Source organism: Brienomyrus brachyistius, chromosome 1 (assembly GCF_023856365.1).
Source record: "Brienomyrus brachyistius isolate T26 chromosome 1, BBRACH_0.4, whole genome shotgun sequence".
In the NCBI taxonomy this organism is placed as follows: Eukaryota; Metazoa; Chordata; class Actinopteri; order Osteoglossiformes; family Mormyridae; genus Brienomyrus; species Brienomyrus brachyistius.
This window is the reverse complement of record NC_064533.1, coordinates 20,334,681-20,359,855: the sequence shown is the minus strand read 5'-3', so window position 1 is coordinate 20,359,855 and position 25,175 is coordinate 20,334,681. Positions and strand designations below refer to the sequence as shown.

Below are 25,175 nucleotides of genomic sequence, written 5' to 3'. Positions count from 1 at the left end.
TTATATTAAATGCTTAAATTTAATTTGTGAATAAAAATGGGGAGTGATATGTGTTCCCTGTGCCTACGATTGGACGGCCGTGGGTTTGAATCCTGTCCTCTGTAGAATAGTCACATCTCTGTTTAACCCCCTGAAGGCTGGTTCATACTTCTCTGCATAAGTGCAACAGTCTGCGCATCCACTCTGCGTCTGCGTGCACGGAAATATTCATAGTCGCTGGTCAAGCCGCTTACTTTGCACATGCGCACAACTTGTTGTATTTTATATTAATATTATTAATATATTAATAATAATATAAACTACTGTTCTGATTTTCCATGCTTGCGTACCACGGCAGTGAGGTTTGTGTCCATGTCTCAAGGTTTTACAAATCCAGAGACCCATTTGTCCAGCTGGCTAGGGTGAGATTTTGAATTTGAGACAAGTCTGTACTCAGACACGCATTTGCATGTATGTAACAGTTTTATTACCTTGTAAATAGTCTGTAGGGTTTGAAAACCACTCCAACACTCGTCAATTGCATCCATGTTGGTATTTAAAGTGGACGCTAGTGAATTGATCGTGCACAGTGTGTCCAGAGCCGTGCATACACCGCTGCATGGACACAGATTTGGAGTGCAGCAGGGGTTCGTTCTTGGAGACAGATTGACAACAAGCACATCGTAAACGTTCGGACGGATGCGTCCGCTTGTACATATGTGGAGAAGTATGAACCAGCCGTAGGGGATAAAGAGCCTGACATTTGGATGACAAGCTTTGCTCTCATGCTTGTGTGTGTGTGTGTGTGTGTGTGTGTGTGTGTGTGTGCGTGTATGTATGCGTATGTGTATGTATATAGTATATGGACAAAAGCATTGGGTCATACCTTTTGAAATCAGGTGTTTCATTCAGACCCGTTGCCACAGTTGTATAAAATCAAGCACCTAGCCATGCAGTCAGTTTTACAAACATTTGTGAAAGGATGCGTCGTTCTGAAATACTCAGTGAGCCATAGGATGACCCCTTTGCAGTAAATCAAATTTCTTCCCTGTTAGATATTCCACGGTCAACCCTAAGTGGTATTATTATAAAGTGGAAGGGTTTAGGAACAACAGGAACTCAGCCATGAACTGGCAGACCATATAAAGGAAGAGAGTGTGGTTGGCGAGTGCTGAGGCACCTAATGTGTAAGAGCGCTTTTCCACCGCGCCAAGTACAGTACTTCAGATATGGTACTTTTGGTATTTTCGCCTTCCAGTTAAGTACCAGTACCAAAAGTGCCAAACCAGCTGGGGTACTACTTTGATATTTCCAGTACTTTGGGGTGGGACTTAAGAACTTTCTTTGTCGATTGATTATGTGAATAGCCTGTTGCTGAATCACGGTACAAATGCCTCCTTTAAAACGGTTACAAACTCAGAAAACAATGATAAATGAAGTACAAAAATAATTTATTGTGATCTGGTTGGAAGAACTGATATAATAAAAAAACATCAGAATTACCTGACAAGAAATTTAAGAAGTATTTTGTTTAATATACAAAACAGCACGCATATAGCCAGACCTTCATGCCCAGCATCAGTGCCTGACTTCACAAATGCTCTTCTGGGTGAATGAGCTAAAATTCCCACAGATGCACTCCATAATCTGGTGGAAAGCCTTCCCAGAAGAGTGGCTGCAGTTTTAGCTGCAAAGGGGGGACTAACTCCATATGGATGCCCATGGATTTAGAATGGGACGTCATAAAAGTTCCTGTAGGTTTAATGGTCAGGTGTTCCAATAATTTTATCCATTCAGTGTATATAAATAATGTGCACGTATGTTTCAAAGGAAAGCGAGATCGAATATGTGAATACTGAAGAACTCCAGTGTACCTGTACTCATATTTGTGCAAATGGCAAATAAAGTGTTTTATCGCTCTAGCAAATTTTTCGCTGTAGTATCAGAGGTCTTTGCTGGCTGGATGCATGCCTCCTTAGCATATTTCACATGGACCCTCGCTGTGGCGTGGAAGAGGGCGAGCGGCCTTTGAACATGGAGTTGAGCGGTGGCTATTTTTCTTCGTGATGTGGTGTCAGCCTGGCCTCTTATCGGTAAGGGAGGACTCGCGGGAACCTGGGTCTCCGTAAACGGGCTGGGTGAGAGCCAGGAATTTCTTCATTAAGCCCAAGACGGGGTGGGAGGGGGGTCCGGTTTAAGAGAACGGAGCGTGTGCGTGTGGGAGGCTCTTTCAGCGCCGATAAGAACCGCTGAATGGGACTCGGTGTCGAGGAGAAATGTCTTCCCTTCAAAGTTTTGCAGATGTTTCAGGATCTCCTGTGAATCCCCCCTCTCCAGTATGTCTTCCTCTGTCTGCTGCATCCAGAACAATGTGGCTCTTTCTTTCCACCAGCTGGGTCTCGGTTCGGCCCGCTTCCGTATTCAGCAACCCCCCCCCCTTCTTGGTGTGGCACTGGCCTCTCCAAATCTGTGCTGTCCTGTCGGGTGTCGAGACAGTGCAGTATTGTCGGTCCTTCGGGTCAGAGTGATCTATGCCCACCCCTCTTCGATACCCTTTGGAGTTAGCGAGTCTGGGCTGGGACCTAACATCCGCCCCCATACTTGAGGTTGCAGTATGCTCAAGTGAGGGATCTTTTAGATTTAAGTTTGTTAAAAACCACAGCCCTGAGTATAAGTGATTGTGATGCATGAAGATGGAAGAATTTATGGTAAAAAATGTCGTCTTTCTCTTTTTCTTTTTCAAACAGTAAGTTAGAAATTTGTCCCAAAAATGAGTTTGTCATGCTTGCTGAAGGGTTAATTGTTATGGATATCCTAAACTTTGTGTGTGTGTGTGTGTGTGCGCGCGTGTGTGTGCGCGCGTGTGTGTGTGTGTGTGTGTGTGTGTGTGTGTGTGTGTGTGTGTGTGTGTGTGTGTGTGTGTGTGTGTGTTTTTAATTTGTTTAAAACCAAGCAAAGATTTTATGGACTTTTATGTAATGCATTTAAAGGATTGTTCTCTAAGCCAAATATGGCACAGGAGCAGATTAATAATCCATTACTGTAATGATGAAACTAGACTTTGGCAACCAGTGACTGTCTGATAAATGCCAGTTAATGCATTTGTTTTGTGTGTAATGTCCATTTTCTAAAGCATATTGTTGTATCCTATAACTTTTATGTAATTGTGAAGCTGTGTTTTATTTTCACTCCACCTTATGTATTTTCTATATAAATGTAATTTCACGCTTATGCCCCGCCTTCCGTGCACATGGTCAGCCAATGCCATGTCTAGGAGATGAGCATCTGACCAGCTGACACGTTGGCCAAAGTCTGTGTCAGAAAAGGAGGAGCCCTTGCATCATACGATGCTGAATAATTTAGCATAATGCTGTAACGTGATACTGAGAGTTCTGTGAAGGTCATTACGCAGGTAATCATACACAGCCCTGTCTGTCTCAGTAGAGCACCAGCTGAGTGTGTGCGCACACCTGTGCATTTTGAGCATGAAACGCATCCATACATCTTCCTTAGCTGCTTATCTTGTCACGGTGAGCCTAGAACCTACCCCAGGAGGCACAGTGTGGGGGAGGGGTGCAAGACTTGTATGATTTGTTCAAAAGACCCACAGTTGTGCAGGGTGGCCCACATAAAGTAGTCTGGCATCATAACAAATAGAATTATCATATGGGGCTATTGCTATGTCGGCCACCCTGTGCAATATCAGGCATTTTTATATTTATTTATTGAAGGGGGGCTGGGGGATGATGACATGTTCCAACCTGAATGCCTCATTTTCTGGCTTCCCCGTCACCAAGATCTGCAACCCCAGCTTTGCCTTTGCTCTTTGACCTCTGACCTCATTACGTCCATCACAATGGCAACCTCTTTCTCTCTCTCTCTCTCTCTGTTTCATGCAGATTATCTCTCGTCCAGTGACAATGGGTGGTTCTGTGTACTCTCCGAGGGCATTCGTTTCACATCCCGCTGTTTTGTTTTGCTTGCCAGGACGTTTTTAAAATTCCCTTCTCCCTTAAAAATGCTCTTGTGATGGAAAGGAGAAATGGCGGACAAATTTTCGTCAATGGCATCACGCCCAGGGTGTACCTCAGCCTCGTGACCCATACTGCCTAGGATAGGCTCTAGGCCACCTAACCAGGAAAAGTGGAAGTTTTTGTGCTTTTCTTTTCATCATTGTGTTCAGATGGGTGCTCTGCTGTTTCTGGAGCAGTTGGCTGGTGAGATGCCAGGCAGGAAGGAGCTTGGATGCCTGTCTAAAACATGTCCCGTGTAATTAATGGTCTGAACAAAGGGTATTTTCGATATACCAGCATTTATGATAACTAATATCCATTTCATTTTTTTTTTTTTATAATACACCTAGTAGTGGTAGCAGTCAGGGACTTGCATAGTCACCCCATCATGACTGGGCTACTGAATGAGACCCATAAACACACACTCAGAGAGACATGCAAGTGCTATACAGGACTTTTAATAAACGGTGAACACAAATAATCCAAAATCGGGATACTAAACCCGATATTCTGTTCAGGGCTGATGTTCGATTACATGCAGTCAAGAGCAAAACCGAACCTGATGTTGTTAAATATTAATGGTGTTGCTACAGGATTTCGTAAAAAATGGCAGGATTTTAGACACCCCTGTATCTGGACGTACCGATCAACCGTAACCGCAAAAGGGGGCTTTAGCTTTGGTTCTCTTTTCACTGTAGTGTAATTGCTCTCTCCTTAAGCTTTTATACAGTTATGGTCACGGACTCTCCACCTCACTGCACTCGTATTCCTCCATAAAAGAAACAAAACGCACAATAAATAAATAAATTTAAAGATGAATTTCACTGGTAGCATTTTTCTAATTTTGTGCAGATTTTCTAAAGATCCCACAATAATATCATTTTCATGAATTCTTTTGACCATGTACTGAAAATCTGCTATTGTGGCAGCTCTAGTCTGAACTTTGCTTATCATGCAGCAAGTTTGGAAATCGGAATGATCAGTAACATTTTATCCCAGATGATGCTGTGAACATCTGGTAAATCACATCATGACAGCCAGCGGGCCCTTCTGCCTTCTGATGGAGGTCCTGTACTGTCTGGTGTCGATGTCACTACTTGTCGTCAATGTGTCCATTGTCATGGGTCATTTCCTGGAGACGGACTTCTGTGTTAACCCTGCTTGAATGCCTTAGTATCTCCATGGTTTCGGGTTTAGTGTGATCTTTAGCTGTGAGCTTCTTAAAAGTGGGTTTGGTTTTCATGACTTTCACTACTACCCTCTCAGCTGTGTTGCCTAATACCTGGACCATGAGTTTGTTTTTGTCTATGGGCTCCTTCTCGAGGTCTTGGCACTTCATCTTCGGGGGCTTGGCCTGGTAATTAGGAGACGTGCCATTTATTTCCTTTAATTAGACGCAAGGCTGTGAGCCGCCGCTTCTCTGTTCCCGCTTGCAGATTTTTGGCCGCATGCTTCGTTCTAAACATAGTGCCGTCCGTGCACTTCTGTGCTCCCGTTACCGAAATGAACACATCCACTTCACTACCCTCACGCTGCTTGTGGGCGGAGCAGTTGGAAGGAGCCCTCGTTGAGGATTTGGCAGGCCGTGTTCAATTAAACCCCTCCCTTTCACCGCTTTGCGGCAGCTGGTTGCCAGCCAGGAGACGCGGAGGGAGTTCGGCTTCTGAGGCATGCCGCTTTCGACAGTAGGATGCCCAGGGAACCTGTTGGAGTCGGCGCTTCAAGCGGGGCAGTGTTTCGAGAGCCCCTTCATGTTGAGAACTCCCCAATTTTTACAGTGACGACCTCCCAGAGCGCAGAACATGCATCTCCTTCCAGAGCTCGGCCTCCGAGCAAGATGTGGCTGTCTCAGCCGGGTGCCCGTTGATTCCAGTGACACTTGACCGACAGCAAGTTGACAGATCTGGCAGCTCGATGTTTCTTCGGGTGCTCTGTGCTGCACCAGATGCTGTTTTGGTTTCTGCTGCCCGATACGTGGCGCCTCCCCCCCGCTTGTGTCAAACTACTCCCTACCTGCCTGCCTTTTTCCTCCTTCGTTCCTGATTTTGACCTTAACTTCTGTCCTCTTGTCTTGTAACACTCTGACCTTACCTTGCTAGTGTAAAATTTATGGCATGCGTATTTCCTTTCAGTGTTCATTTCGGAATTCTCAAAACGGGTTGTCTTATTAATTGATGCATTCAGCTTCCGAAAAAGATTCTGATCATTCCATTAAAAGTTTCACCTGGGTTTTTTTTTTTTTTTTTTTTTTTTAAAAAAGATTAAAAATCCTCTGTGTCCCTGAAATTCGCACTAAGATGGTGTGGAGTGGTTTAGCTGGCACGGTGCTTGTGGGGGTTGTGTAAAAGGTGCGAACTGTGGTGCACAGAGAAGCAAGTAATGGCTAGTTGTATTGCTTAGAAAAATGAAACGACTGCATATTATGATGTGACATCAAATCGGAGGAACACCCTATGATGCTGGTTTATTTCATGCACTTTTTATGACTCTCCAAGCTCTTTTGGTCTCTGATTCTATTCTGACTGGAGGCGGTCTGACTTCTCCTCTTGAGCTTCAGCGAAACAGCTGCCCTGGGCTAGTTTGGCTGGCATCTGAGTCCATTCAGCAGGTGCTGACTGGTGATCTTCATCTCAGGGGAGGCTGTGTGCAGTCCTGGGTGGGACAGTACCAGTTAAGTATAGATTCCGGTAGTTAGCTTGAATTTCTTGGCCGGTTAAACTGGATAGCTAGAAACATGGTAACCGGATATGTTTGGTTAATGGACGAGGTGGGGAGGCTGTGGTGACTGTCTAGCTGCTTGTGTTTAAACATTCCTGCCTTTGTTACCTGACTGCAGTGTCGCCACTCTGAAGGAGGGCTGTCAGAGTAACTGGGCTTTGAGGACATCGACCCTCTACAGAAGCACTCAACGCCAGTTCGTTACTGTGAAGTTTTGATTAAGGGTTGCTCTGCCCTGACCGAAGTAGACTCTCAGAATAGATGTCAAGCCAGATAGATGAGAGTCTGCCCCGTCGCTCCCTGGTGGCCCCCACCCATTCAGCCTTCAAAGGAGGCGGCCTCATTTTCTCCTCTCCCTTCGTCGAAATATGACATTAATTCAGTCTTTGTGGAGCCCCTCCGAACAGAAGGGTGGAACCATGAAATCGGGCCATGCAGAGGTGAAAAGTTTGTCAGCTTGTTAAAATGTTAACTTGGAAAGGGAGACTTGAATTCCTCCGCCCCCCCCACCACTACCCAGTGCATGTACTCATGATTATCACCAGCTGGTTGGTTAAACTGCTGAAGCTGGGAAATTTTCACTTGATTTCTAAAGCATAAGTTTTCAAGTTAATTTCAATCTCCCCCCCCCCCGTTTGATCTTGCACACATTCTTGGAATGCCGCAGTTCCAGAACATCGTTTCCCTCCAGAATTAATGAAAGAGAGACTGTGCATTAACTCTCCCGAACCTGCTGGCTTTCCTGTTCTGACAGGTTCTGAGGTCTTTGGGCTGTCACCTTCATAACGAAGGACACCGTGGCTTCCATGATGGTTACCCCATCCCCCCCACACCCCCAGCAATGAAATAGTAGCTTTTCGGGGCCAGGTTTCCCCCGCTAAGATTGTGTCCTTGAGGTAACCAAAGTACTTGACCAGGGGCTATGAGTGGAAGTCTTTTGCCAAAATGAAAAGGTTTAGCCAAATGAATTAAACATTATGACCTTTGTTAGATGTTCCTCGAGATTAATTCATGCAATCTGCATGCCTTTGGACCACTGACCTGGGTTGTTAAATGACACCTTTCATACGTGCATTATTACTGCCGTCATGGAAACTCAATAAGAGAAGAAACCAAAAGCCAGGGTCACATGGAAGTGTATCATGATGGCAGTAGTGAGTTAGCATCACCCTTGCATCACCTCTTGTTAATTGGTCCCTGAGACATGCTGGGTGGAAATTTCAGTCCTTCCTGTGTTAGGGTCTAATTCCCCCCAATAAGAATCATTTTCTGCTTGATTCCTAAATGCTCATCCCCAACCAAGCTTACGGACCTTGCAACAAATAACATCAACCTGCTTTTAATTTTAGAAACTGATCCCCGCCTACTGTTTTTCTTATGTATTTTTCCACTGAGTGCATGTTCCATCTTGGCTGAGATTCAGGCTCAGGCCCTAAGGGTGGATTAAATCCCCCCCCCTCCCCATCTCCCCACTGTTTCTGCGCAAATCCATGCTGACTTTAGTTGGCTAATTATTTGTAGGGTTTTTTAATTTCGTGTCAGGTCAGTAATGCCTCTTGTGATCCATCAGTCTTCGAACTGGCCAAGGTCGCAGGATGGCCTGGAGCTTATCCCAAACTGTACAGGGCACGAGGATAATGTTTACACTGGCCACGATGCCAGCAACCCTCGTAATGCATACTTCATATCGCTGTCTTCATGGGTCTTGTGCTCAGGGTCCACATTCCAGCACTTCTTAGTGCTGCAGTGCCCCACAGAAACTCATTAATTGTGCGTTTCAGCAAACCAGCATTCTGAACACATGACCGAAGAGAACCTGGGCTTTGTTGTTCAGTTGTTTCTCAGCTGAAGCATTCCTCTGTTTCCCTCATGCGAACCATGTTCTCGGAGACATACTTGAGGATGTAGGGTGTCTCAGCATTGTCCCTACATTACAGACTGCGATTTTGCTTTTGTGCAATTTGCAAACTTTTTAGTTTTTTTTTTTTTTTTTTTTTTTCCCCTTCCATGCTACGTAGTAGCACATCTCTGGTATCTCTCCAAGGATTTCTTAAGGGGCTTAATTTCCTATAATGGCTAGAAAAATTATGTTGGAAGTTTTATGTTATGAACTGTTAGGGGTGTGCAGTCTGATCTTGAAGATGTCCACCATCTACTTTTCATGTGAATCGTAGAGACACTTATGTCCTCCATGAATGTTCCCAAACTTCACGTAAAATTTGATGGCTGCTCAACTTCAATGGCCTACTAGATGGCTGTGCTGCCTGGCCAAATTATATTGTGTGTCTCTATCATAGGGTCTCTTTCATGTGTGACATATTCGAAAAGTAATTCAGTGTGAGCTATCGGCATGGTGGACGAGCAGCTGATGCCAAAACAGGACTCGATGTCAGTAGTGTGACAATGATTTGTTATTTAATGATTGCTTTTAACTCTGGTTTTAATGGCCATTTTGACAATAGTGTCTTTAGTGTAATATTGTGTTTTACTTAACACAAGTAAAGTTTGCGCTAACAGATTAGTCCTTAGACTTGCCTGGATTTTCTTGACCGTATGTTTCAAAATTGGGAAGAAAGATTGCAGTTCAGGGGGCGGCATGGTGGTGCAGTGGTTAGCACTGTTGATTCAGACCTCTGGGTCCCAGGTTCGAGTCTCCGCCTGGGTCACATGTGTGCAGAGTTTGCATGTTCTCCCCATGTCGTAGTGGGGTTTTGTCCGGGTACTCCGGTTTCCCCCCACAGTCCAAAAACATGCTGAGGCTAATTGGACTTGCTAAATTGCCCGTAGGAGTGCATGTGTGAGTGAATGGTGCGTGAGTTTGCCCTGCGATGGGCTGGCCCCCCATCCTGGGTTGTTCCCTGCCTCATGCCCATTGCTTCCGGGATAGGCTCCGGACCCCCCGCGACCCAGTAGGATAAGCGGTTTGGAAAATGAATGGATTGCAGTTCAGATTGTGGATGATGGTTGTGTGTTAAAAAGAACGTGATGTGATTTTTTATTTTTTTTTGTAAAGTTCACCCACCGCTACAAACTGTGACCAAGTTGCTGGTCTTTGCTATGGTCATCTCTCCGATTTGATTGTTACGTGCCAGCAGCACAGGTGATCAACCACTTGTGCCTGCTGGTCGCGCCAACTCACTTAGAATGCATGATCCATGAAACATTAATATCTATCCAGTCTTGATGTCTGCTGGCTTCTGGCTGTGGTGGATGTCAAGTCCAAAACAGAACTGACAAGGTAATGAGGAGTCATCTACTGACCTTAACTCCAGTCAAATTTACCATCTTCTGTGTTGTTTGGATATTTAGCTTGCGAGAACCATAACTCATGGTTCTCCCTTATTCAGCACTCGCTTCTTGGCAAGGAAGCTTTTTATGAGAATAATGAATTCAGAATCTCTTCTTTCAAACCTCAATCCTCCTGAAACCAGATTTGATCCGCGGAGCTCTGGAATGAGGCTTCTTACATTGTTTTTGTAGTTCATTCCTATTTTGCAAACGCCCAGCTGTAGACAGGCTGTATATTTACCTAGAAGTTCTTGGACACTTATGTAGTTTTGGATAAAATTTTGTCCTAAATCTTATTAATCCATGCAAAATTCCACAAAGTAAAGGTAATGGATGAATTTTTTTAAATCATAGATGTCATCTTGTGGTTTCCCATAATGCCGAGTGCTAACGATTGCTTGTAGAAGAGCTCTTTTCTGATCCTGCAACGCACATCCACAGGATCCACTCAATGTCTGGGATTTTCTGGGTGATCTTTGCATTATCTGCAAAGCACACTAAGTAGACGGATGATCGGAATTTTGCTGGTACGGAGGGCAACTCACTTGGTTACGATGCAGATAACTGACCTTTGGGCAAATGGGGTGTGGTTGCTCAGTGTCCAGTGCATGCCGAAGCACGTAGGTGTTTTGTGTTTACCACATCAGAGGCTTGGCTGCAAGGGTGGTGGACTGGCCGGCCTGGCTGGGAGCCACTGTTAGTGTCTGGGAATGAGTGTAGAGGTAGGTGGGGGGTGGGGACTCATTATTATTCAGCTGCTACCACTGGTGTGTGTCTGTCAACCTCTGGGCGACAGCCGGGAGAAATTCATTTAGCTGGAAGTTCCTGGGAGAATCTGGCACAGCGGACTGGCTAAGGCTTCGGTAAGCCATTCCTGGAGGGCCAATGGGGGAGCAGCGGGGGCTGCAGCACAATTATTTGGTTCGATGCATTTCTTTTTGACCGGCAGTGGGGCCTTGCTTTGTTTTGGAGGTCTTGTCTAGGCCCTTGTTCTTGTGTCTTGGACACTAGGGATGTTGAAGATCACACAAGATTGCCATGATACTGCTGCAGTCTCTGTATGTCTGTTACCTGTAGCCCTGTGGTATTGTCAGCTTGCTAATATCTGCAGCTTCTGTCAGGATCCTGAGCTCTCCTTTGGACAAAGCTGCTCGTCCTAAGGCAGCTTCCACACCCCCTTTCAAGCTTTGCGATTAGTGGGGCACGAGTTATATTTTCACGTTGGCCCTTCTTCTGCTGGCTTGCCAAGTGCCACGCCCAGTACTTCCAGGCTATAGCATTACGGGCTGTTTGTTCACAAGCCGTCTTTTGTCTACCTGCTCTCATTATATATTCATGATCACCTTGCTCCGCCAATTGCTTTCAGAGTTTTCTCATAAAGGATCCTATCCTGTGTCATCCCAGTGGGAGCTGACACTGTGGAGTAGCGTTGCGCCCAGTTAAAGGTCTAAGGTAACCAGGGCAGCACTACGCTTTTGGTTGGAATGGAGAAAGGAACACCGATATATAGCGATGTTGTACTGGCTGCAGTATCTCTGCGTATCCCTGGGAGTTTGTGAATGAATGTTTGCATGATTTGGTGCTTTGACAGGGTTACACTGGAATATATCATGGGGATTGTTATTTTGGGGTGACTTAATGTCTACTCTGATGTCATATGATTTCCACACATACCTCCTCCTTAGACAATGAAGCGTCTGTCCATCTTGATTTTGATTTTTGAACATGAATTTGTAACCTCTAGCAGTGCAGTTGCAAACTTTGTGTGTTGATCAGTACCGACTGGCAGTGATGCTGCAGGCTGCATTTAAGACTTTCAGCAGTGTGACAAAAAAAAATCAGTTTTAATTGTAATTCTAATTTTTATTCATTATAAACTTCACATGTGCAGCAGCAAAAGTCAAACGGCCATTTCACATAACACAGAACAATTCCCAGCAGCACATTACTCAAAAATGTAGAACAGAAATAAACTAAATATAGAATTAAAAAATGAAATAGTCACCATATGGAAGGCTTAAGATTTAATTACCTCTATATGCCTTTAGCAGCTTGCTGAACATCGCTCCATAACCCGGTTATTTCTCCCATATCATTTATCTGACCCAACATTTTTCTATAAGATGCTATTCTGATCATTGCATCCATTCAGTCTTTCATGCGGTTTTAAAAGATTTCCAGTTGTTCAAGATCAGTCTGACTATTGTTGTGATTCCCACAGTGACTATGGTGAACTGGTTTTTGCTCAAATGTGTTGCTCTTGTTCTTTCTTCCAGCAAAAATGTGGGCATGGGGCAGTGCTACGCAAAACCAATTTCCTCATTAGTATAACATTTTAGTCCAGAAAGAATAGACTAGTGAACATCCTCAGGTCACATGCCTATATGTGCCTACCTCACTGTTGTATTTTCTGCATTTTTTTGTTATCTTTTTTTTTTTTTTTTTTTTAAGGCTCCAAGGAATATCAAAATAAAAGACTTGGCATAAGGAACTGAAGGTGGGTATTAACATCAGGGCAATCTTAGGGGAAGCTTTACGACGAGGGCTTCGCACACATCGAGAAGTTCCCTTTCTGTGCTCTGTGTTTGCCGTCTCCTGATTGGTGCTGTTGATGAAGCCCGACAATAAATAACTTTGCCTTTTTGTCGGTAACCAGGGAGAACAATGGGCTTCTTTATGGATGTAAGATCGCAGGGAATTTACAGTGATCTTTTTTTCCCTTCCTTCTTCAAGAACAAGAAAAGGGACTTGTACTAGAAGTTGCTACCCCTACCAAAAGAAATTTAAATGAGTCTGGGGATGAAACTTATTTGGCCATCGCACAACTTTTCTGGTTGTACTTCAAAACTCAAGACCTTATTTCAGCCCCCATTGCAGTTTGCTTGCGAAACATGTTACAAAGTAATGAGGAGGTTTCGTTTTGGGCACTGATTCCTATTCATGCTAACTTATGTTTGAGCGCCAATTAAATTTTTTTGAACTTGGAATTAATTGAAGGAGCCTTTGTTCCTCACCACTACATGGATCCTCTCTGCAGGCCTGTGCAGGTCAATGCACAAACTGTACACAGCAGTTACTGACAGAGGGGGAAGAAAAGGTCCCTTCCTCCTTTATGGCCTCACACACGCTTATGTTGGAATTTCAAGTGACTGATTTTTGGTTCTTTAGTTCCTGATGTTTCTCAAATCATTGTATGAAATGGTCTGACCTTTAGTTTGATTGTCTCTAGACAGTAGTTCTCCTTGATTTTCAGTTTAGGCCTGTGTGTTATGTTGGAAGTTCTGGATAACTTCATCTTCCAGAAGTCGTCTTGAGCGTCTACAGGGGTAACCTTTTCTGATGCACGTTAACTGCCAGCTGGAGCTCAGCCTAAGCTACCTACTGTAAAAGCTAAGATTAGGACAGTGATTTGTGTTTACTGGATTTGTGGAGAAACTGCAAAAAAGTATGCAGTGCATAGTCTAGTTCAAATTTAACGATAACTAATTTTGTGTCCCAAAGATTGAATTGGCTTTGTGATGTCCGAGATGTCTGGCTATATTTGAGTATCAGTTATCAGAGTGTTTTTTTATTTTATTTATTAACATGACCTAACAGCTTGGTTGTGCTTGCCTCTGGAGATGAGATACCAGACCTGAGCTGAGAGTCCCAGGTTAACGTTTGTGCAGGCAGTGGCAGTTGAACCCTAGACAACCTTCGTCACTGGCACCCTAGACAGTGACCTATTCTTGTGATGAGTTGAGAAGCGCACTTGTAATTGAAAGATTGCTGGTTTGAATCCCCGACCAGCAAGGCACCACTCGGATACCCTAAACAAGGTACCGCCCCCAAGCACTGCTCCCCGGGCGCTGAATTAGCTGCCCCCTGCTATGTGACATATGGGTTAAATGCAGAGGACACATTTCGTTATTGTGCACTGTGTTGTGGTGTGTCAGCAATGACCACTGATCACCAAGTTCTAAATTCTAGCACTGGGTTTAGGTAATGGGATGATCGGGGATTAAAGAGACAAGAGGTGTGGTGGGCACTGAGCTTGCTATGTGTTGAGTGTCGTTATGTTAGCTAAGAAGGTGGCAACATCATCTGCCCGTTGAAAAATGATCCAGTCTGGTTGCGGAACGGGGGGTTTGCTGTGTTCCACGCAGCTGTTTGTGTTTAACCTGAGTTTGCTGACTATGCGGACCGGAGCAAGTCCCTCACACAGCCCTATAGCCTAATCGTCATTGCCTTCATCACCACCCCCCTTTCTTCAGGAAGACCAGTGGTGAGATGAATTTCAGTGCTCTGGGTCAGTGACCCAGTTGGTGCGTGTGTGTGTGTGCGTGTGTGTAAGAGCTGTAGTGGGTTGGTGTGTGACATCTCTGGCCCAGACTCATGGTCAGTTCAGCATAAACCAAAGCTCTCCTCTAAGATGGAATTTCACGAATGAATCTGGTTCTGCAGCTCTTCCCTGATGTGGTTTTAGACCGGGTCGATCCTGACTGTGTCCCACTCAGAAGGCTTTGATACAACCCAGTTAAGCAGTGTAGTGGAAATTGACTGCGGGGATGGGGGATGAGGGGGTGGTGGTTATAAGGGCACTTCATTTGGCTCTATCTAAAGCCACACTGCTGTGTAATAGGATGAAATTATTGTTTTCTTTTTTTTTTTTTTTTTTGCGGAAATAGAGGAAGAGCCTCTGGGTGGGGTTCTCATGTTACCCAGCAACAAGGTGTTCGTCATCAGTGGCCAAGGGCGCTATCTGTTTCGAGGGTGGGAGGGTAGGGGTTTGTGAAGCGGACAAAACACAGACAGATCGTTCCACTTCCCCATTAGGGCCAGTAGAGAGCTGAAGGTGAACACTGGTTATGGGGCTGGGGGAGGGTACAGGGCTAAAATTAATCTCCCCCAGGGCAGTTTAGCATTAAATCCTTTCCAAATTAATGTGACATTCCTCGCGGCTGTGTGGCAGGACCTTTTCACGGGCGGGTCCGGGGTATTTTCTGCCGAACAAACTGTCCTTATAACACTGAATGATTCTGCATCGGTTCCTCCTCCCCAGGAAAAGGTGTGGCCTTGCAGTTTTATTAAATAGCATTTCCATTGTCGTGGTCAGCTGTGGAATATGGCTGTGTCCTTCTTCTGTCAAAGACCCAGCAATAGTGGTGAGTCCCTTCATTTGCCCTGAATCCCAGATTGCTTTGAATAACAAAAATTTGGAGAGGGGGCGGGGTCTGATCCGGGGTGAAGTCACTGAGTCGCCTTGTCGGTGTGACAGGTCCTGCCGCGCAGGTCTGGAGCTCCTGCCACCTTCAGTGAGGAATTGCTGTGTTGCACCTGTGCTGTCACCCTGGAAACGGGCCAAAGATTCTGTGATTACGCTGTGAATGGGGGCGGGTTGGGCTGAGGGTGCACTCACGTCCGGCTCAACAAACTCCTGGCTCTTACTTCAGGAACAGCTTGTCTCCTCTCGTGCCTTTGCTATGTCGAATGTTGAAGCGTTCATGTTGAGTTGGCCCCACCTAGTGGTTTGATGCTGTTAAGCAGCAGATGGCTTCTGGTTCCTCTCTCTCTCTCTGAATCACAGATGCTCTGTTAGGGGTCTCAAAGCACTGGCCTGCGGGACTGTTCTGTCCAGCCCACAATGTGAAAATCTGGCCCACCAATGTCACCCCACTATGGAATTGCAGCCAAGTGCTTGATAGTCATTACTGTCACCTCCATCCTCCCTCTGGTCACCTCATTTTTACTCTTCAGGGTTAGGGCTGACTTAAGGTTTAGATCTTGGATTATGGTTACCTTTAGGGTTAGGCTTACTTCAGATTAGTGCTATGGTTAGGGGTACGACTACACTTTACTGCAGTTGTACATGCAGCAGCTTGTGTTCATACCACATTTAGTCGTGGACACAGATGTGTTATTAGTCTATGCTTGGACAGTATTGGTAGTTCACCATACTGTTGTATTTTGATATCCTTATGACGACCCCCCCCTCCCCCTGCTCACCGACTTTTATCTCCAAGATTTAAAAATGCTGGAATAGTGCTGCTTTTTAAAATGCCGTCTACTGTGGTATGTCTGGACAGTATGAAAAATGTATATATGCAGGTTCCCCTGACCCTCCTCACAGTGGCTCACCCCAAGTATTAGTAATACAACAACTGATCTTCCTCTACTCTTTCGTCATTGACCGCTGATCTGTGAAAGTCCATGCTGCCACCAGCTGGAAGGACATCGGACGCACGTGTCGACATGCACAGACGCAGGATTGCTGCAAAGCAAAAAAATCTGGGTTACTGGTGCACCCATTGCAACCGTTCACACCAAACCCCTGATGAAATTTCCATTAAGTGAGGTTTAAATTGGGTTAAGATTTGAATTTGAGTAGGGCCACCGCTAATGACTATTTTCTATCGATTAATCTTTATTATATTTTGTTGATTGGTCGATTAATCTAAGTGATTAATTTTGCTCCAGAAAATCCAATAATCATTGCTAAAAATGCCCATGGGTGTGCATGTGTGAGTGAATGGTGTGTGTGCGCCCTGTGATGGGCTGGCCCCCCATCCTGGGTTGTTCCCTGCCTTGTTCCCATTGCTTCCGGGATAGGCTCCGGACCCCCCGCGACCCAGTAGGATAAACGGTTTGGAAAATGGATGGATGGAAAATCCAATAATCGTCAGTTTCATTTAAGTTAATTATTAATTATTATTTTGACGTCAGTAAACTGTATGTCATTGCAGGGCTTTTGATAACAGATGCTGGCTTTTCGGCACTCTGTTACATCCACAATTAGATAAGCAGATTAGTAGTGCGCCTAAAATATTAATGAGAGACATTTTGTGATGCCCAAAAGTGAGTGTACTCTATACGTTTGCTGTATCCTTTTGCATATTGAACTCAGTTAGCGGTGGAAGCCACATGCGACTATTTTGGTAAATCATGGAAGCGATAAGCATTAAAGTGGTGGTTAGGAAAGGGACGGATCAGCAGGCACAACATCCTTTAAAAGAGAAGATATTGTGGATAAACAGGGTTATAAGCTGTTGGTGGTGTGAGGTACGTTCTGCAGTTTAAAGTCTGACTTTTTTTTTTTTGTAATGTAGTATTTATTTACTTTTTATTTATTGTCTAACAACACTGATCACGACATTCCCCCCGAACACAAACACACACACACTGGCACCGTCAGTCAACATAGAATAAGCCCAGATTCTAGCCTAAACTCTTTCTCGAAGGAAATTCTAAGATAGCAGGCAGACAACTTTTATTACTTTAATAATGAATGTATTTAGCAGCTACTGGGAAAATAGAAATTAAAAATCCCTCCATACTAATGGTAATATAATGATCATGAATAGACAGCACTTACAGTGGCTTTGCCTACTCTGACGGCCCATCATCCCAAATTACGCCAGTGTGTTTTCTCTTTAGTTGCTCATACACAGTGCGTTGTGGTGTGCCATCGAAACTTTGCACCGCGTACAAGAAATATAATTAAAAAAAAGATGTGTTGATTTAAAATATTTATGTTGACACATTTTCAGTGTCGACGTCATCGACCAAACGCGGCAGCCCTAGACCACTTTAAAAATCATAAAGGAAATTTTAGTAAAATAAAAATAGAAACGATTACTACATCGAGTAATTGTAGCAGTGACTAGGAGCTGGGTCTAATGTGACCGCTTTGTTTAAATGCTGATGAGTCAGTATCTCTGTGATGATGATGTAGAAGGACATGGCATGTCATGCTACACTCAATAGAATGTGCACCACGGCCTTCACACACTGACATTTGACCTCTGACTTTCAGTTTTGAAAACGGCTGATCTGTTTAATAAACCATCAGCCTGCCTTCTGGTGTCATAGTGTTGGTTCCTTAATGAATATGTGAGTAATGCACACCAGGTCTCTTGTGTTGTGCAAAACCTAGCACTTGGAAGTTTATGCCACATAGTTCAGAATTGTTGCCCCCCCCAGTGTATTGGGACTATGGGGCACATATGACCTTATTTTGTCAACCCCCCCCCTCCCCCCCCAACACTAACAGCAGTGAGACGTTCTTCACACTAGAGCAGATGGCAGCTTGGCAGAGACATGCTGAGCGATCTGGGATTCATCCCTCACCCACTTGGGATTGTCAGCACCCCCTCCCCCCCATGTGCTTGTTCTATGCCATGTCGTTTTATGATCATGTACAGTTAAACAGCCACAAGCAGGAACGTGTTTAATTTATTTTTAAGTCCTTGCCGGAACATGCTGGAAAGGGAATGTCGGTACTGCATACTGGATTAGATTAGCTTCAGCCCAAACAGTCCCGACCACCAGCTTGTTGTGGCTTTGTCCTGTTTGAAACTTTGACTGCCGGAAATCGAATAAATGTTTCTCCATTGACTAAAAGTGGTTTGTTTTCATGTTGTGAGCATTATTACTGTTGGTTTGTTATTTTAAAACGTCTTGTCTTGTGGCTTGTGGTCGACTTTCCCCGCTTCCTTCTTTTTATTAAGGACTCGTGTGAGTGAGTCATTGTGTGTTTTAGGTTTTATTGTCTTATGTCATATATCACCCGCCACTGTAGAGGGTCAACTCGCGGCCTCCGTTTATTAAAATGTGTGAGACAAGAGGTGAGGCAGCATGTGGTGCATCGGTTAAGAGGGTGTTGACTCCTGATCTCAAGGTTGTTGGGTTGAGTCCCATCTGTGTGGTTTCCTTGGACATCAGTTAAACATTTTAACACAATAATTCAAGTTAATCATCTAGATAGGCAAGAAGTCACTGTGAATAAGACTTGGCTAAATGTTTAAAAACAAATGTATTTTATGCATTGATGGATTCTTGAAATATGTGGTGATGTCATGGAGTGGCACCACGGAGAATTTCCTGCTATTTTTAGTCCTCTAAGTTTCATTAAAACCTGTCTTATGGGTGAATGCCGGTATGAAATTCTTGAAGGTGAAGTGCGCTGGTGAGTTGGATCACATCAGATGGCTGGTAGATATTAATAAGTGACGTATCACTGGAGGTCAGCAGGGCTCCTGGTAGCGTGATGCTGCATATCCAGTTCCCTGTTCTGGAATTTGCAGTAATCATTTATTTAATTCAGAGCTGAGGCATCGCATCCAGTGTGATGCCCAGCCTTGTGCCCTGTGCTGCCTGGGATAATCCCCAGATCCTCTATGACTCTGATAAGAATATGCTTTTAGAAGATGGATTGATGATTTGAGTGTGTAATGAATCCTTTTTACGCAAATTCTGATGGTGTGTGGCTCCACTGGTCATGAGGCTGTGATCAGCAGGTCGTTGGTTTAAATCCCGGGGTCAGCAGAGTGATCTCACCATTGGCAAAGCCCTTAACTTGCTCCAGGCACTTTCTGACCCTGCTTTCTTAAAAAAAAAAAAAAACTTTGAATAAAAGCATCTGCAAAATATGTAAAATGTAAATGAAAGAATGACTTTGCTCCCAGGGAATGGTGAGGTCTGCAATGTGGAAATTGACCTGAAGGTGTATCACCGCAGTGATGCCTGTTTGGGCTGCAGTCACCTTTCTCGTCTGGGTCTTCCTGTCCACCACCCTGCCTCTCTGATTTCTTTTTCCGCTAGTACCTGTTGAGTTGTCAAGCCACACCCCTTTCTCAGATCACTCTTGGACATCAGAGTGCTGTGGTTAGTGCCACTAGACGTTATACTGTACAACCCTTGTGGTTCCTATGGTTGCTCTACCTTTTGCTCTGATCTGGAGGGGTCTGGTGCCTCCCGTCCTCGCGCTGGGCCCAGGGTGTAATCCAAAAGTAGACCCGCAGATTTATTTAGGAGCAGCGAGTCCTGTGTCGCTTAACAAGTTTTAACAGCAGGCTTTTGGCATTGCCACGTAAGCCGCCCTTAATCCGTCAGTTGTGGTGGTGTGCCAAGGTGGTGGGGTGGTGTTTTTTTTGGTAACCGGCAAAAGGGGTGTGGGCAAGGGGAGGGTGGAGGTGGCACGGAAGAAGCCTTTTATTCAATACTGTGTTTTCCACAAAAGCTCAGCTGCCAGAGCTATCGGGATTGGCTGAGTAATCTGACAATTTCCCACCCTGGATCTGATGTTTATTCCCTCTGATTGTACGTTCGTGTGATTAATTGACGCAAATCAGAATGCATGTATATCCAGGAGTTAGGGAGCATTCCTGGGACTAGGGGGAAGGCATGTGTTAAACACAGAGCTAATGACGGATCTGTTAGGAGTCTCTTGTAGGCAGACATTGTTGTCATTACTGGCCACCGGGAGCAGCAACTCGAGGCCTGTAAATGCACTCTGGAGCGTGATACGCTGCCAATGGCGTGCTATAACTCAGCCGCCGTCTTATTGACCCGCCTCAAGGTATGTCATCAGAGTGTCGAGGGTGGAAATGTTTGGGTGCAAAATCAAGCAGAGGATGATGGGAGGGATGATGATGATGATGATGATGATAATGATAATGAACATCTCATGCAAGGGCTTCAGGGGGCACATCTAGCTGTTGTGAATGCCCCACCCCCTTCCCATGTCACATGACCCCCTGACTCTCAGACTTGACCCAGTTCCAGCTCCCGGGTGCTGCCAGCGCTGCAGCATGAATATCTGACCGGGGCTCTTTGGCTGACTGCACGTGCTCCCTGTTGCCACATGAGCTTAATGGTGGCAGCGTGCATGTGTGAAAATGGGATGCTGCTGCCCTTTCGAGCCGCACAGCCAACTTAAGGCGCGACATCCCTGTGTCCTTGCACCTGGGCCACTCTTTGACTGCTGTGAAATGTAGAAATAAGTGCGAGCATCCATTGGTTCTGTTTAACCGTGTGAGTTGTGCTCATGTACACTGTCCACCAGGGGGCAGTGTGTACAAGCACTAGGCTTGTTTCCGTGAATTAGCAACCAGGTGTGTTGCTAAACCTTTAAATTTGAGCGTAGCTGAGTAGGAAAGCATAGAGTACCACGTTTTAGATTTTACTCAGCCACATTGACTTAATTAGTGGCTATCGCTCTGTGTTTTGTGATTAATTTTTCATTTTTTATGCTGTGTAACTAGAGCATCATAGATCAACCCCTGTCTCCCAGTTAATACAGCTGCACATTCACTAAAGCAACTTCATGATTTCTGATCAAAAATAATAATGAAGCCCTGAGCTGTACTGCTGTTGGGCTTTTACAGATCGTTCCCAGGTACACCTAAGGTGTGGAAACCCCACCCCCTTCAGATTTGGCCACTCCCATTTTCCCCTCGCTCCTTGTGCAGCTTAGCCCTTTATTTTCCCCCTGACAGTCGCTGCCTGCTCTGTTTTAGCTTGGGCAGCCTCTTGCTGGTTTTTCTAAGGTGATATTGGGACTTGTTTTTTTTATATATGACCAGCATGGTCTGACCATGTGCTGCTGGCCTAACTTTGAGGGAAAATATAATTCCTTTTGTTGCCACCTCCTCCCCCCCCCCCCAAATCCAGTCCTGCCTCTTCCAGCTGTTTCTCTTCAACTGGCCAGAATGAAGAGACCATTTGTCTCTGCAGAGGGACTTGGGTGGGGGGGGGGGGGGGTGACTGCAATGTCTTGCCTGTCCACTAGGTGGAGCCATCACCACGAGCATCTGAGTGACAATTACTCGGTGGAAACTTGAGCATTCTTTTCATTTCAGTCATTTTTCCCCCCTCTTTACTCTGCCCCACTTGAGACACCGTGGTTTAAGAAGAAAGATGGATCATGAGAATGATGACCCTTTCCCTCCCAACAGCCCCCCTCCAGGGCTCACTGTTACAGGCCTTTTGAGAGTCGTAAACATCCCTGTCACGCTTGATCCCGCGGCACGCTTCGCGGCCCCCGTAAGCTCAGGACGGAAAAAGATAGACTGGAGACAGGGACGATTCCGAAGCTATCCGACAGTCCCTTCTGGCCGGCTTTCCATCGGATCCAATCCTGTGATCGCTGTGGCGAAAGCGCCCCCCCACCTCTGCCCACATGCTTTGCTGTGGCGTGCGTGTGTGTGTGTGTGTGTGTGTTTACGTCTCTCTTGTGCATAATCATCTCCAAATTCCTGAACGGTTTAAGCAGACATGCAGCCTGCAGGTCCTGTCTCTGTGTTTCCACCTTCTTCGTGGCGCCTTCTACCTTCTCACTGAACCACTTGTTCATTTATCTTTCTAATTTCCTTCTCTGATCCTTCATTCTGATTGACCTGTCTGACACTTTATCCCTGGAGTACTAACATTTGTCTGGCAGCCAGGGGGCAGCATATCATGTCACCTTCTCATATGGGGGCGCTGTGGTGCTGTTTGCACTCGGCCTGCACCTGTTCTTAGGATGTAGCAGCGGCCCGACAGAACTGTCATACAAGCCTTTGTAACTAATATTCCTTTGAAACAGATAAATCTGGAGTGTGGTTGAATTTGAATGTTTTTAAAGTTGTCCACATTTTGTTGAGGAGTGGAGGCAGGTGTGGGGCTTTGATCGGTCACAGGGGTTTTGATGCTGGGGAGGGGGTTTAATGAACATGTCTGCTGGGAGGGGTGGGGGGGTGTCAGAGCATATGGCTAAAGCGGAATCTCGCAGCCACAAAACACTGTGTACTGGGAACCATCAATGACCGGAGCCAAGTCCACTCAGGACTCACTGACCACAGGAGGCGCTGGGAATGCTGTGAAGACATTTCTGTGATTCATTCTCTGTTGTGCGTTTCCTCAGTGGGAAATTGGGGGCTTTTTCTTTCATGGGGTGGAAATACGCACTGAGAGGCATTGTGGTGCTTAGCACGTGGCGCTGAGCGGCAGCTCGCCGCAGTGCATGCTGGGTTAGGGCCCTCCGTATTGTTCTTGGCTTGCAGTGGGCCTGTAAACGCTCCCCTATCACAGCCGCCGGCTGGCTCTGTGGGGGGGGGGTAGGGGGTGGGGGGGGGTGACCCAAGCACGGTAGCACCACCTGCTGGGTTCAACTGCAGTTCATGAGTTAAAGGTCACATCTCTGATGTGTTCGTGGCCCCAGTCCGTTTGCACGTGTGTGTGTGCGTGTGTGTGTGCGTGCGTGTGTGCGTGCGTGTGTGCGTGCGTGTGCGTGTGCGCGCGTGTGTGTGCGTGTGTGTGCGTGTGTGCACGTGTGTGTGTGTGTGCACGTGTGCACGTGTGTGTGCGCATGTATATATCCATCTCCACATCCAGCCCCTTTCTCTGTCTGGAAACGGCGTTGGAGACCAGCTCTTGTGTTGCACATCACCGTCCTGCTCTGGGAATCTCCTTTCAATTATCTGCAGCACATGAGCCCCCCCTCCCACACCCCGTGTTATATTGCCCTGAACCTCATGCTACGCAGGAGGGGTCAGCAGTTAGCGTGCTCTTGGACACATCACCCTGTCACCCGATACACACTGACCTGTTATCAGTATAATGCAGGATGGACTTGATTTATTTTCTTTCTTTTTTTTACCAATTCTTTTATATTTCATGTGATTTTTCTTCTTACTACCATTGGTTTTTCTTTTTTTACATTTTTTTTCTAATATTTCTGATGTCAGACAAACTAAGAAATCTTGGTGTGTCTGCAACATGCTGGTGGTCTTTTGACCCTGAGCCGCCCTTTGTGGCAGATTCTGTCCCCAGTACCCACCCCTTATTGTAAAAACTCCCTCAAATGGCACCTTTTATGAAGGTTTACCTGCTCTGTTCAGAAGTTTGACATTAAAGTTTATTCATGGTATCCTGACAGTTAAAGCTTTCAGGCACAATCTTTCATTTAAAAAAAAAAAAAAAAAAAAAAAACGTCAAAAACAAATGGTGCAAATCTGTGCTGCTGTTTCTCTTGAGGTTGTGTCCATCTAAAACAGTTGTTCTCCATCCATGTTTTTACAGTTTCTTTCTCCTCCTCCTCCATTTACAGGCAGCTGCTGTTGATGGCATAAGTCGCCACGGAGACGCCTGATCCCGCACGGTGCAGAGGTGTCGCCTTGTCCGATCTCTGCGTCGTGGCCGTGTGACTCTGCGTCCGCCCCCTGTGCTCCACACCTCAGACCGGAACCATGCCGGCCCTGTCCACCAACTCCGGAAACGACACAGGTGCGGGCGCCGTCGCAGGGACAGTGCATCACTGCATTGTTGTTACCTATCACCCCAGGGAGCAGATGAGAATTTAATCACAGCCAACATAGCACCAGCCATAGTCCCACACACACCACAAGCAGCTCTGGACTGTGTGATTTGTCTCTGCCCTCGACCAAACTGCCACAATAAACTTGTTTGCCCTTTGACCTGCTCGTTAGCGTACCCCGCCATGTTCTCCTCACAGTTCTGTGCAGTTGCTAAGCTCTTCATGCGGGTTACCGCCCAGCATTCCAAGCCAATCCCACCATGTTTCAGTCTTGGTGTTTAAGGGAAGAACACACAGAGTCGCCACCCCATCGGTGTCGCTTCGAGAGCGATTTGAGGGAGGATGAGCGATTCACCACTAAATATTGGGTTGTTTATGAACTACAATGGAAAAGCTCTTAATATGGGTCGTCGAGCTCAGAGCCGGGCTTCTAAGCTGCGTCTATGTCTGCCTCGAGGTATCTGCCTAAATCATTTGTGATCTTTTTCACAGAACATTTTACGGCTTTAAGTAACACCTCGGCATGGATTTCTGACCGGCTTAGAGATGCGTGAAGGGACGGTATTGATAGATAAAGCAGACCGTTCAGGTCATGTGACTGGCGTGGGGTGCAGTGGGACTGTTCAGGTCATGTGACTGCAGTGGGCTGGAGGGGAGCGACCTGTGGACAGTATGTCACTGAAAGGTATCTCATCGCCATCCACCACAGGTTTGCATGCCTACTCCAGGAGCACCCCCCCCCCCCCCCCCAGCAGCACAGATGTCTGTAGGGTGAACATGTTGGGTTTTTCGCCTTTGTGCTAGGCGGGGGGGCAAGATTGAATTCAATTATACCCAAGCCCCATTCTGTGCAAGTGTTTCTGAAGCCATCTCCCCTAACCAAACCTGACCTCGAGAATGAGGAACGTTGAAGGGTGCGTGTGTGAGAGACACGGGAGAGGAAGGGGGGGGCGGGGGGTTGTTGCATTGGGATTGGGGGGTGGGGGAGCATAGGGGAAAAAGTGATGGATAAAGAGTGTGTTCGTCTTTGGGGCTGACTTTGACAATGCGTACGCGTTCGTGGTGGAAATTCGTGCGGACAAAGTGGAAAACCAGACCATCACTTACCATTATTGTCATGTGTG

General features: G+C 45.8%; 1 protein-coding gene across 3 annotated transcripts in view; it reads left to right on the top strand.

Annotated features, from left to right (window-relative positions):
• The window catches only part of mpp7a (MAGUK p55 scaffold protein 7a), an 87,523-nt gene that overhangs the window by 6,113 nt on the left and 56,235 nt on the right, over positions 1–25,175 (top strand). For 2 of the 3 annotated variants that reach the window (XM_049006123.1, XM_049006125.1), the window contains exon 2: positions 23,845–24,020. In XM_049006123.1, coding sequence (XP_048862080.1) covers positions 23,984–24,020 — 37 coding nt within the window. In that variant the 5' untranslated portion in view covers positions 23,845–23,983. Of the gene's footprint in view, positions 1–15,124; positions 15,143–23,844; positions 24,021–25,175 lie in introns of those variants that run through there. The other variant, XM_049006124.1, reaches the window with a different exon arrangement.